The following is a 13050-nucleotide window of genomic DNA, read 5'->3' as shown; positions in this document are numbered from 1 at the left end:
TGAAAATACTTGGGAATGATGTTTTGCCTTGAATGTGCATTTGAAAGATCACTTCATTACTTTTTTTGTTAGACTGTTTAAAAATTAATAGAAAAATAGTTTTCACTAAAAGACTGCAACATAATTTTAAAATACATTTTAAATAGCTACACAACACACAGCTGTACAGTACACAGCAGTTAGTAACAATCAGGTACGATTGTTGTTGAAACCAGCTGTTGTTTTATAACAAGGTAAGTTCTTAAAAAAGTTAACTGAACACTTATTTTTCTTTAGTCATGTTCAAATGCAAATTAGACACTTTAATTACTTTGGATATTTATATTATACAACAAATTATTCTTTAGTTACTGTTGGAGTGATGAGATTTCTTTTCTGCACCACTAAAAAAGCAGCTAGGAGAAAGACAGGAAAACGGACAAATGTGAACAAGAAAGGCTTTCATAAATACGAGGAACGCACTGCCCATAGTTACAGAGTTCAGAGAGAATGCACCCAGATCTGCACATCTCAACACACACACACACACACACACACACACACACACACACACACACACACACACACACACACACACACACACACACACACACGGCTCCATGCAGTCTTTTGATGGTTGTGATAGTAATACACCAACCATTAAGTGGTGGACAACATCCTTTGTAGTTTTTTTTTTTTCTGGCTTTCAATGTAATGACCTCACACATCCTCACTCAGCATTAGTGGTGTTTCTATGGTAATATTAGTAATCATGCAAATTCATGCAATACAGATTCATACCTAAATAAGAGCTTTGACAGTTGTGAAAATACGCGTGCGTGTCTGTGTGTTTGTTTGTTTGATCAAAGAAACCATTCAGCAGTGCATTTCCATAGTAATTTGATCCTCTGTGACAGTGGTCTGTGGTCGATGCTCACAGAATTAATATAGTACAGCGTCTCCTGTTCATTTTTATCTAAAAATATAGACTCTGCTTTTAGAGATGTTATACAGAATATTAACTCTATAGCTGTTTAGAGAACACCATGATTATGTTTATAAATACCCTCATTTGCCTCAAATTAGAATATATGGGACATTACTGAACTAATATTTACACCTTGTTCTTAAAAGCCGTCAGCAGAGGAGTGGATTTTTATTTCACTTCAGTGTTTTAACCTGAGTTGTTTCACATCCACGACATCATTTGTAGCTGAACTTGTGAAACACTAGATTATAACAGATTTTTCTAGCTTGTTACAGGTTTAATACTAAAACCAACTTGCTTCTTTGGTGACCAGGATCAAATACAGTACCATATAACATTTTTTGTTTGTTTGTTAATGTCTCTTGAAGGTCGTGGATGCCATCCTGCCTCCTCTGACAACAATGGCTTTCAGCAAAAATGGTATGAATGGTGGGGTCAGTTTTTTGAGGAAAGAGAGTGAGTGAGAGAGAAAGAAATGGCAAATGGGGAAAGAGGCAGAGCGGGTTCAGAAGCCTGATGGCTGGGGACCTTTAGTTCCTGTCACAGGCAGTGATTTTCTTCTTGTTTCCTGTTTGTTAGGGTTCTAATAATTCTCCAAAGAGACGAGATCACGAAGAAAAAGTTCACTACTTACCTAAACGATCTGTAAATATTACAGCATTTAACAGACTAGCATACTGCCAGCTCCCTTGCGATACAAGTAGATAAAACTGCAATACAGCATTGCTTATGTTTGTACCACAACTGAGCGAAATGCCAAAAAGTAATCTTTAAAAAAAAATATAGGTATCCGCATTTATTAATTACCATATCACCAATACAATAATAACAGCTTCTTTTGGGTTTTGGAACCTGAATGAGTCATTACAGTTTTGACTTTATGGGTCAGTATGCAAAAGAGCCAGCTGTCAGGGTAAAAGGTTTTTTGTTAGCCATTATAATGGTGCTACTTGTTGTCTTGTTGAAGCTCAAAATATTTCGTTTCCATGTGGGTATTTTGTTGTTTTTCCAAGCTTGTTGGTATTCTTACAGTATATATAGTACATATGTGTGCTGTCTAATGTTTCTTATACGGTAGTGTCGTGTGAAAAACAACAACTGACTCAAAGGCTTGTAGAACCACCTTTAGCAGCACTAACTTGCAGCAATCGTTTTCTGTATGACTTTTCCATTCTCTGCCATTCTTATGGAGGAATAAGGTTGAGGTCTGGACTTTGACTGAGCCACTTCAACACTTAGATGTTTTCTTTTTCAGACACTGTTGTATATTTGCTGCTGTGCTTGAGATCGTTGTCCTGTTGCATGACCTAGTTTCAGCCAAACTTCATCTGTCAGACACACGGCCTTCCATTTGACTTAATAACTTGGTATGATAAAATACTTTAGTATAAGGAGGAGTTTGTGGTTGACCCAATGATTGCAGGGTACCAAAGTCCTATTGCTGCAAAACTGAGGCCTGTAGAGTCAGAGATTTAGGTCTTAGATTTTTCCTTAGACTATGTTCATTCTTTAATCCTTAATCTAAAGTTTTGCGACATCCTAAAGTTTCAAATGCCATTCAGCAAATTCATTCAGAATTGTTTATGCATATTATTATCACCTCAGAACCCATTGTCCCCTTTCATTTATGGAAGTAAATCACGTGACATATACTTGTCCAACTAACACTAACTACCCCGACCCCCAAGACACACTAATCTAATCTAATTGACATAATACTTTCCCTAGCTGCTTACCCTAACCATCAAAAATGAACCATTAGCCTACACCTAACCATAACATAATTGTAACCCTGACACTAAAACCACATTTTGAGTTTCAAAAATGCCTTCAAACTTGTGGAGACTTGGATTTTGTCCCAATAAGGGCTGTTGGTCTCCACAAGTATAGTAAACTTGCAATTTTTGGTCCCCACAAAGATATGTAAACATGGTACACACAGTATTCTAAACACTTACTCCTAATAATACTCTCTCTTCCTGTCTTTGTGTGTGGTGCAGTGGAGTGGTCTGTGTTTGTTTTGAGGGTGTTGTCTGAACTCAGTCTAATCCTGCTGGTCCAAGATGGTGTTGATACTGAGGTAAAAGAGGAAAGGACAGAGGAAAATAAAGAGAGAAATGAGAAGGAAGGACAGGCGGCAGAGGAAAGAGGGGATGGACTCTCGTGTATCACTGAATCTCTCCTTTCAAGGTTGGTCTGGTTTATTCTAAGTGCAGCTTCAGTGTTTCTAGATTCCTCCTGTATTTGCTGTCTCTATAGGAACAGATACTTTCCCCTTGAATGACATTTTTAAAATCACTACAGCTTAACCAAAATAATGACAGACTGTCAGTTTAAATGATAGATATAATAATATGTAATATACAATACTGAAGTAATTTCTACCCACTCTTTTGTGCTAAGGTGTTTATGTTCACATTAAAGCAAAATTTCTCTTGACTATTTTACAACCAAGACAATAAGTCTGACCTAATCCTTACCCGACACAGGTAATTTACATAAACATAATATTATAACCAAAAGAGCTTCATTAGTGATTGTGCCAGGTTAAAGACAGCTCAGTTGCAACAGATGATTTCAGAGTTGATCTTTAAAAAGTCTGAGACTGAAGTATAGAAGTCTAACAATGAACAATTGTTGTAATAGGGTTTTTTTGAAGATGTATATCAGATATAAATGATATGGTGTGGATTTGTTGATCCACTTTATAATATGTTGTAGTTTGTAAAATGCTTCTACAAATACAGAAAACTGGCAAGTGACTGTTCAATCTATGAAAAGGGGACAATGCATTTTACACAAGTCAAAGAATAGCTACACAGTACAAAAAAAGATGCTTGTATGATAGCCTCACAGGTTACCGCTTGTTCACTTTTATTTCTACCAATATTTCTCCTCCTCAAAGTCAGTCCTTTCTTCCTCCTAGTTTCTCCCCTAGCTGCTTCTGTCTACGTTCTTTTCTCTGCTTCTCCTATTATAAGTCTAGTTCTCCCCTCCCCCTCTTCTTCACCCCTCTCTCCAGATCTGTTCTAGTTTACTCTCTCTTACTAATGATCAGAACACTGCATTAATTATTAACACTTCGAAAGCCAAATGTTGTACTCAGACATGTTTATGTCTAGGTACGAGACTCTTCTACGAGCACCGGAGCCTATACCCCTCCATGCACTCAAACTGTTGGTATCAATGACTGAACACAACAGTCAAACCTGCAGGTAATGTGAACACATCAGCCACACACACAATTAATCACAGACAAGAAAGACTGTTGAAGCATTGTGACCTTGCTAATATGAACTTTACTTGTAATCTTTATTAGGATAATGTTGTTTACTGGTAATATAGTAAAGAAAGTATTACAAAATACTCCTAGCATCCATTTAAATCCATTATCTGCTTCTCTATTTTTTTTCCAAGACGCAGAATAGGTAGCACGCAAGTATTTTGCAGTCCTAGCAGGTTCAGATACAAATATACACGGGCGCATTTTAGGCACTCTGTAATGTTTTAATGCCAAGGCCATTCATTCCCAATTCCGCACTGTGAATCATTCACACACTGCACACAGACACACACACACAGACACACACAGATGAATGTTCACTGTCTTAAACACACACAAACACACTCCTCCGTATTATAAGCAGTAATTTATTTGCCAACTCCAGAACACAGATATACACAAATGATTATTTGCTTGTTGTAGGTGATGCACATTCAGAGCTAATAGCAACAAAACCTTCACAGCTCCAGCACTGCTGGTGATCTGCATTCAATGACACCCTTTGAGCACCCTTAAAAGCGGTATTTTCTACATTAGTAATCAGTTTAGTGGCAGGCATAAGGTGCTGTATCAGCTGAGATGTGTAAAGACTTGACATGTTGTGCTGATATACCTTGGCACACTAGCTAGTCCAGAGAAGCTTTGCTTAAAAATGCAACACACGTTCTTTAAATATACGACACTAAGACAAAATTATTGCTCGCGTTGAAGTGAGATTCACTACTGCATAATGTGGAAGTAATTCACTATGCAGGAATTTAAAAAACATCGCTCAGAAAAGCAGTCATCTGACACCCAAATAAAAAGTGGTAATGATGTGTTGCTGTTGCACAGGAAATTTGCTGATTCCTTGTCTAGCCATGAGATGACTCACTTGTGTGTGCATGTTGTGTGTGTGTGCATGCGTGCGTGCATGAATGCTTGCGTAAACACATGTGTGTGCATGATGATGTATGTGTGTTTGATAGATGTGCTTTGACAGCAGCTGTCAGTAAGTCTTGATTCTCTGGTCATCTGTCTTCTCGTCTCAGCTGTTGGCAGGGATAGAAAGTGTGGGTGAAAAGAGAGGAGGCAGAAAGATTGAGGAGGGGAAGTGGATAAAGGTGCCAGGAAAAGGATAGGAGGAGGAACTAGGAAAGAGAATCTTGGGAGAAAAGAAAATGTTGATGAGGCCAGAAGGGTTGAGAATAAAGGAGAAGTGTTAATTGGTTAGAAAGTATAATTAGATGTGTGTCACCTGGCTCAGAAGATAACTGGAGGAAAGAGCAGGGGAAAACTGTAAAACTATGTGCAGTTTACACTATGAGATATACATTTCAGCTCAGGAACACTATGTTGTAAACTGTAGTTGTTACTTCAACAATACTCTCAGCATTTTTAGATTTAGTTGACTCTGTGTAAGGCATGCTCTATTTTAGCTCTAGAAATGCAGTCATTCATATTGGTGGAACACAATTTGGACATGGACATGTACCTGGTCAAATGCTGCAGTTGATCCAGAGATTTACATTTAATCCTTCATCTTTAATCACTAAGTATTAATTTGGAACAATGATTAAGCCTCTGTTTTGTGGTTTCCTCATTTCCATCCCAGCTTCTTTCCACATTTTATCTTCTCCAGCAATAATAGTTCAACAAATCTCTAATCACTGCCAGTCACCTTCCATCTCTATCCATCCCATCCTCCTCTACTCCTAGAGTTTAAAGTTCGTCCTCACAGCTGAGTATGCCCCTACTTCTCTTATCAGTAATATTACCCCATTTCGTCTCCATCCTTCTCTTCCACCACCTCTCCTCATCCCCCTTTTTCTTAGACACAAGTAGAGTGACGTGAACTTTTCAAATTGGTGTCAGGACTCTTTCCTCTACATCTGTTTTCGCGCTCACTCTTTTCCTTTGACATTATTAACAACATTTTACATTTTTTTTCTCTGCCTCCCTCGCTCTCATTCTCTCACCATCTCTAATTTATTAACATTAGTCCACATTTTTCTTTTTCTCTGTGCCCTTTCTCCACAACTTTCCCTCCATCACTGCGGTTATACAATCAGAAATTAAATTGCCTGGGTCTTGGTTAGATAAGTGTGGCTATGAAGCCAGCCGAGCAGTAATTAGATGGTAAATTGGGGACATTAACGTTGGGAAGGCAGCCTGCTGTCTCTCTCTCCATTATCACAGTCCAGACACACCTTCAAACAACTACATTTACTATGACCTTTAGCCGGAGAACCTCATGCTGTGTGGTTACATATGTGTTTGCCCATGGATTTTCAATTTCCTTTAAGGCATCCTTTCAGCATATGTGCCATATGTGTCGATATGGTATTTTCACGCATACCCATCAACAAAGTAAAGAGGTAGTATTTGTCATAGTTTAACAGTACTGGCTGTTTATAGATTTTATTTTGATAAGATTTTATATTTAAACAACTCGTGTTTTCTGCCTGTTCTTTCCTTTTAATATGGACTCATAGACTCAGTCTATGAGTCTAAATCCATTATATCAAATTGCAGTAGTTAATTGGACACCAACATCTCTCTGTTCCATGTAAAGTGGATTCATTAACTGTTAACACAAAAGTGGCCATTTTCTCAGGCTAAAACGCTGTAATTGCCTCTAACAGCCTGTTTTACTGGTCTTACTCTCCACTGTAAATAAATGGGGGAAAAAGGTCTTTTTTTAAGTTAGTTATTAGAAAAAAGTATAATTTTCCTCTCTAGGCAAGTACTAATACATTATGGTATCAGATAATTTGTCAGTGCTGTTAATTATAAGCCCCTGACTGTAGCTATCTACTTCGTTGTATTTATCATCTCTTTATGTGCAAAAAGGTTTCATTTTGAATTTTGTTAGCTTTACAAAGCTGTGTAGCTGACATAAAGTATATAAAACTAGAGTAGAGCTGAGGTTAATAAGCGCATACTGTGGTATTTATTGCATTACCTCTAATGAAACAGCTGTTGAGTGAATGTGTGATGTGATGATGATGCAGTGCAGCATTGTCTCATCTGTGTTTTCTTATTATAGGTTGTCTGTTGAACCCTGTTCATTGTATGCTGTTGCGCCCTGTGTCCTGATGAATGGCTGGTAGTTTAAAGGTGGTCCAGTTTATCATGTTGTGCAGGCCTGGCCTGTCCTTTCATCTCTGAGCCTATCACCTCTCTAATAGGAGGCCATCCATCACATCTACAAGCAAACAATCAGACCCAAACAATAACAAATGCACACACACACACACACACACACACACACACACACACACACACACACACACACACACACACACACACACACACACACACACATGTCTAAAAGGTTGAACTGTACATTAAAATACATCACCATGGCAGGTAAAGAGAACCTACAACAGCAATTCATTACGTTCCTTAAATTCACATTTCTTCAAGCTTCTTGCACCTGTAGTCAGTGATTGTTTTCAGTAAAGATTATGGAGATTGAGTGACTGCAACTAAAGATAAAGTTACACTGTGCTTATACTTTTGTGGTGCTGATGACAGCATCCATCAGAATATCTCAATTCACCAAAGTAAATCTAACAATGTAACCATGAAGGGATCTAATGTTACTAACTAAAACCACAAAGTTAACTATTAAACAATAGTTACATGATGCCCAGGAAGTACGTGCAGTGGTGTAGAGAATATGTTATCATCATGAAACATGCATGCTTTGTTCTGGCTCTTTGTATACAAGGTAGGTGAGAGGACATCAGTATCTGATGGAACAAGGAAACCTAAAAGAACAAACACTCACAGAAGACAGTATATAAGTACAAATTACCTGTAAGTGGTGAAAAAAAAAGACGCTTGAGCTCTGAGGACAGCCTGAGATATTCATTTGGTATTCTTTGATGTTCAGATGTTCTTTTTACTTAGTCATCTGACTTTGTTTGTTTGTTTGTTTTAATGAAAATGCCTCCAGGTTAATGAGCCATTGTTTTCACTTTCTAGAAGCAGCACACCAATAAAATGCTGTCCCATATTTGTAATGAAGTGGAACATTTTGTTTGCTAATTTAAAAAAAAGGGCAGTTTTTTAAGTTTAAATCCACATTTCCATAGGTTGAATGATCCTGCTGGAGAACCTATAAATCATAGTTAGAACATGGACAGATTTATAAATCAGTGGGCAGGCTTTGTTACCGTCAGAATATCAACACCTGTCTGATTTTTGCTAGTTTTATTCACATTACTGCCTGAATGCTTTCTTGCTTACTAATTCACAAAGACCCATAAACAAAATGTGCGTGCATATATGTAGACACTCCGCCCACTCAGTAACTGATTGAGGTTTAAAGAAGATCAATCAAGAAGTAGACAGAATGTCATTGTTAATATAAACATCCATCTCCCTCCCTCCCTCCATCTTTCTTCTTCTGTCTCTTGCCTTCCCCCCAAGCTTTTCAGTGTGGATTTATCCACATTACTCCTTTTTATTTTCCATTTTCCTCTCATTCGTTTGTTCCTCCACCTCCTCCACCTCACACCTCTTCTCTAATCTTCCCTCTTTTTCCTCCACTTTGCAAAATGTAATCTTTTCTAACCTTATCTTGCTTTAAACTCTCATCACCTTTTTCCATGTCCTTCCCTCTTGTCTCTCACCTGCTTTTACTTCATCTGCTCACATCGCTTCTTCTCTTTTTCTTCTCGCAATTCCACTGGTACTAGACGGAAGTCATTGTACCAGAACTCCACCCTTAATGAAGATGAAATAGCCACTTTTATCTGCGTGTGTGTGTGTGTGTGCAAACAGCATGCCTGAACAGCACATCTAAAAAATTAAATTAATTCCTTGCCCTGATTTTTCTGCTGCTACCTAAAGTGTATATTCTCTTTTTCTTCTCCTTTTCAGGTTGATCAAATGTAGTAGGATCCTACCAATGGTCTTTCAGCTCATTATGGTAAGAAAGCAGTCATGTTTCATCATTTAGTCTTCAAGGCAGTATCTAAATTACTTTACCAGTCAAACTGGTCAGTAAATTCAGTGCAGTTTTAAAATAAGCTCATCAAAGTTTGTATTATTGTAGCATTTCTATTCTGTTTATATTCAGTCTATTATGTCTGTTTCCTTCTTTTTGGTCTCTCCTTCCATCTAACCCTCAAATGTTTATGTAAATTAGTCTGAATAATGTTGACCTATTAGAGGGCTGGTGTAATTGACTGGCAGGTCAGCAGCAGAGAGGAGGAACGGCTAATAGAGTGGAAAGATGAACTCTGCTATTAAGATCATGTACAAGGGCTTGCACGCAAACACATGGCACTCGTCTGTTCTCAGTGAGCCATAACAGTGTTTCCAGTAAACCATTTCACCTGACCCTTTTTGCATGCGAACAATTTAATGCACCCACCAACACAGTACAACCAAACCAGCTCTAATTTATGCTTCACACAAACACATGCACTCACACAAACGCGCACACTCAATAACTCTGTTCTGCATGGCTGCCTGTCCAGCCCCAGCTAGCTGATACAGAATTTTAAACACTGCTGTCCAACAGCCTGATTAACTCGTCTCCTGATTGTTTACTCCTGCCTGAACCAGTCATGTCTGGATCCATTAGTGCCGTCTATATTGCTCACATTTGAATTGATTTATACTCCCTGAAACTCTCTGATGTAGATTGATTACACCTGTCGCTGGTGATCACACTTGTCATGGAGAAACTCACCTAATTGTATTTGTCTAAATGATGTAGTAGTTCTGCTTCAGACATGAAAGGACCTCAGGATGCTGGTTAGACCACGGCTCTGAACGGGGTGTTAGCCGTGCCTGAGGTGGCAAAAGACTGATCAGAGGGGAATGCTTGCAGTAAATGCTTTAACAAATCCTGCCTGGCTGAAAGTGTTCACAGTGCAGCTACACCGCTTATGCAAGTCAGATACTTATCCCTTCATGTGCAAGGTCCAAGTTAAACTTTGGTTTGCCGTTCCTCACTGTCCATTGTCAGCTTTATGCTTTTAGTGAGAACGTACAGTACAGTGCAGTATTTTTATAGCTTTTTAGTCTTTAAAGATCAAAATAGTTTAGCTTTGTCATTTGTGGCTCCTGACAGGCAGTTTGTCCTCAGCACAAACTGATGTCATTGTCTCCAGCCGCAGGCAATTGCACATGATGAGTACTAGCCAGGCTAATCACCACGTACACAGATCACACCGATGTGCACCAACCCTGCAGGCAGAGCTGGTGTATCTCAGAGAGGATCAAATAGTGAAGTGGGGGCAGAAGGGGGAAGGAGAAGTGAATTACTGTAGGAGGGAGGAGAGAATATTTTGAAAAGAGGAGAAAGATGAAGTAAGAGGAGTAAATAGGATGGGTAAGAGGGAGGTGAAGATTACACTTTCAGTCTTTAAAAACAAATAAATAAAGGCACCTTTTTTAATAAAACAATCCACTACTTTATTAAATAATTAACTGTGTTCTCAAGACAGTATATGCAGTATAAATAACAAAATGATGACAAAACCATGTTAGATATTAGCTGTTTTGGGTTAATTGTGAAATGTTATAAGCAAACCTGTAATTTACTTATCCTGTGTCTGTCTCCTGTTTTTCTAGGCCAATAGAAGTAACGTTATCAGTGGGATAGTCCAAAACGCAGTTGTTTTGCTCTGCAATCTTAGTGAGGGCACAATCCAGGATCAGCAACCACTGTATCAACAAGGTAGAGTGTGTCTAGATTTTCTCTCCTTTAAAAGGTACTAAATTCTTCTTATATTTTCCTGCATTGTGTTGCAACACATGTACTATTATCAAGGACACTTAGTCATCGAAAGGCATCTGTTCTGCTCACATTAGTGATTGTTATGTTACTTGTTGACATCCCTGATACCCGACCACATTGTAGTGTAATGCTTATTCAGGTCAGCAACCTTGGCTGTGTGTGCCTGAGGCGTAGGCCATGCTTTTTGTCTCTCAGCTACTGTGAATAATCTGAGATTTTCCTGTCAATTGCAAGTGATTCCAGGGGATCCTTAGGGAGAAGTCAAATTCATGTTTTTTGTTCTCTTGGTGTGAGGACATTGTTCAGAAGTCTAGTTTAGGCCTATTCTGGCCATGAAGAGTTAGTTGGGGATTAGGACTTTAATTAGGAGGAAGCAATAGTGAGGCACAAAGCTTTGGTACACTGTGGATGCCTGCCCAGAATATTTGTGTGTGTGTGTGTGTGTGTGTGTGTGTGTGTGTGTGTGTGTGTGTGTGTGTGTGTGTGTGTGTGTGTGTGTGTAAATGTTTCGGGACCCACAGTTCAACAGTGTGATTGCAACACCACAATAACACACATTTTCTCAAGTTTCTATTTGAGGACTGTGTTAATTTCTTTCTTTCTTTTTTATTCACTCATCATTCTGTTTCATTTTGTCCATCTTTATATACTTGCATACTAACTCCTCCTCTCCCTCTGTTTCCATTGGGTCAGCAATGCAGCAGTCTTGAAGTCAGCATCATTATCATCCAATCAGCACCTCTCTCAACAAGAATCTGTCAACCCAGCACTAATACTGGCCTGGCAATTAACGCTATCTCCACTCCTCTCCTCTTGTTCTGTTCCCTCCTCTCCTCCTCTCCTTTTTGTCTCGTGCTATCAGCCACTTTTCCAATCTACTCAGCTCACATCTTGGCCCCTCATTTCCTTTCCTTCCTCGCGTCTGTTCCCAGTTTTACCCTCTCCCATCTCCTCTATTTTGGGCTCCTGTTCTGCCTTCTCGTCTTTCTCCCTTGTTTTCCTTGTGGTCCCTCCAGATGAGTGTGGTGATGGCAAGAACGAAGGGAAAGGGAGAGAAGGAAAGAAGAGGAAAAGGGAGGAAGCGTGTATAATTGGGTTTTTAAGGTGTGACAGAGGGAGGAGGGGAAGGGTGGTGTTCTTGTTCATGTCTGTGTGTGTGTGTGTGTGTGTGTGTGTGTGTGTGTGTGTGTGTGTGTGTGTGTGTTAGGAGGCAGTGAAATAGACAGTGAAGAAGAGAAAAATAGGGAGGTGGTTTTTTTGTGCCTGTGTAACTGTATTTGTGCTTCTGCTTCTGTGTATCTGTGAGAAGAGGGTGTGTGTGCAGCAGTGAATGCAGGAAAACCTCATATTTGTGTGCGTAAGAGAGAGAGAGTTGGGGAGATGAGGTTTATAATTGGGCAGATTTGCCTCCGACTGAGATAATACCCCCTGGGGAATGAAGACAGAGGAAGCAAAGAGGGAGAGAAACAGAGATAGAGAGGAAGAACAGAACAACGGAGGAAAAAAAGAAGATGGCACAAAAGCATGAAAGAGAAAAGGGATGGAAAATGATGGAGGCAGAAAAGCAAAATAGGAGGTAAAAAGGGTAGCATGAAGGTGAGAGAGGGAAGCATGGGACACACAGAGAGCGAGAATGTGTTGAATCTGGGTTGGAGACAGCAAGGGATAACACGCTAGAGGAGAAAATTGGAGGTTAAGATGAGTGACAGTTTGATAGCAGAAGAGATTTTGGGATGCAAGAGGGAAGAATAACTTGATGCCTTAGTGTGAGATTTCTAAACAGAGTAAATATTTTAGGTGATAATGGATGATCGGCTTTAATTTGAAAACATGCAGCAGACTAAGGAAGAAAGTTTAGTCTCTAATCTGATCATACACGGATATAAAGCCTAGGGCTTCTCTGCCGAGAATAAATTTGAGACCAATTTTGCAGGCACACTGGCATGCAGGCTGTTATTTAATAAGGAAATGGTCACATCTAGAGCATGTCAAGCTCAGAAATTCAGCCCAACAGTTCAGAAATGTTTGCACCCTGAGTGAACCTTGAGTTTGGTCCTG

At 39.2% G+C, this 13050-nt stretch overlaps 1 protein-coding gene across 6 annotated transcripts in view; it reads left to right on the top strand.

Annotated features, from left to right (window-relative positions):
• ulk4 (unc-51 like kinase 4) overlaps positions 1-13050 on the top strand; it is a 107212-nt gene that overhangs the window by 64751 nt on the left and 29411 nt on the right. For 4 of the 6 annotated variants that reach the window (XM_012923796.3, XM_076889804.1, XM_012923797.3 and 1 more), the window contains 5 exons: positions 1336-1387; positions 2968-3157; positions 4090-4182; positions 9123-9171; positions 10827-10932. In XM_012923796.3, the coding sequence (XP_012779250.2) occupies positions 1336-1387; positions 2968-3157; positions 4090-4182; positions 9123-9171; positions 10827-10932 (490 nt within the window). Of the gene's footprint in view, positions 1-1335; positions 1388-2967; positions 3158-4089; positions 4183-9122; positions 9172-10826; positions 10933-11685; positions 12569-13050 lie in introns of all 6 variants that reach the window. The other 2 variants (XR_013100775.1, XR_013100774.1) reach the window with 2 other exon arrangements.

Source organism: Maylandia zebra, linkage group LG11 (assembly GCF_041146795.1).
Source record: "Maylandia zebra isolate NMK-2024a linkage group LG11, Mzebra_GT3a, whole genome shotgun sequence".
Classification (NCBI taxonomy): Eukaryota; Metazoa; Chordata; class Actinopteri; order Cichliformes; family Cichlidae; genus Maylandia; species Maylandia zebra.
This window is presented reverse-complemented; position numbering and strand designations above follow the sequence as displayed.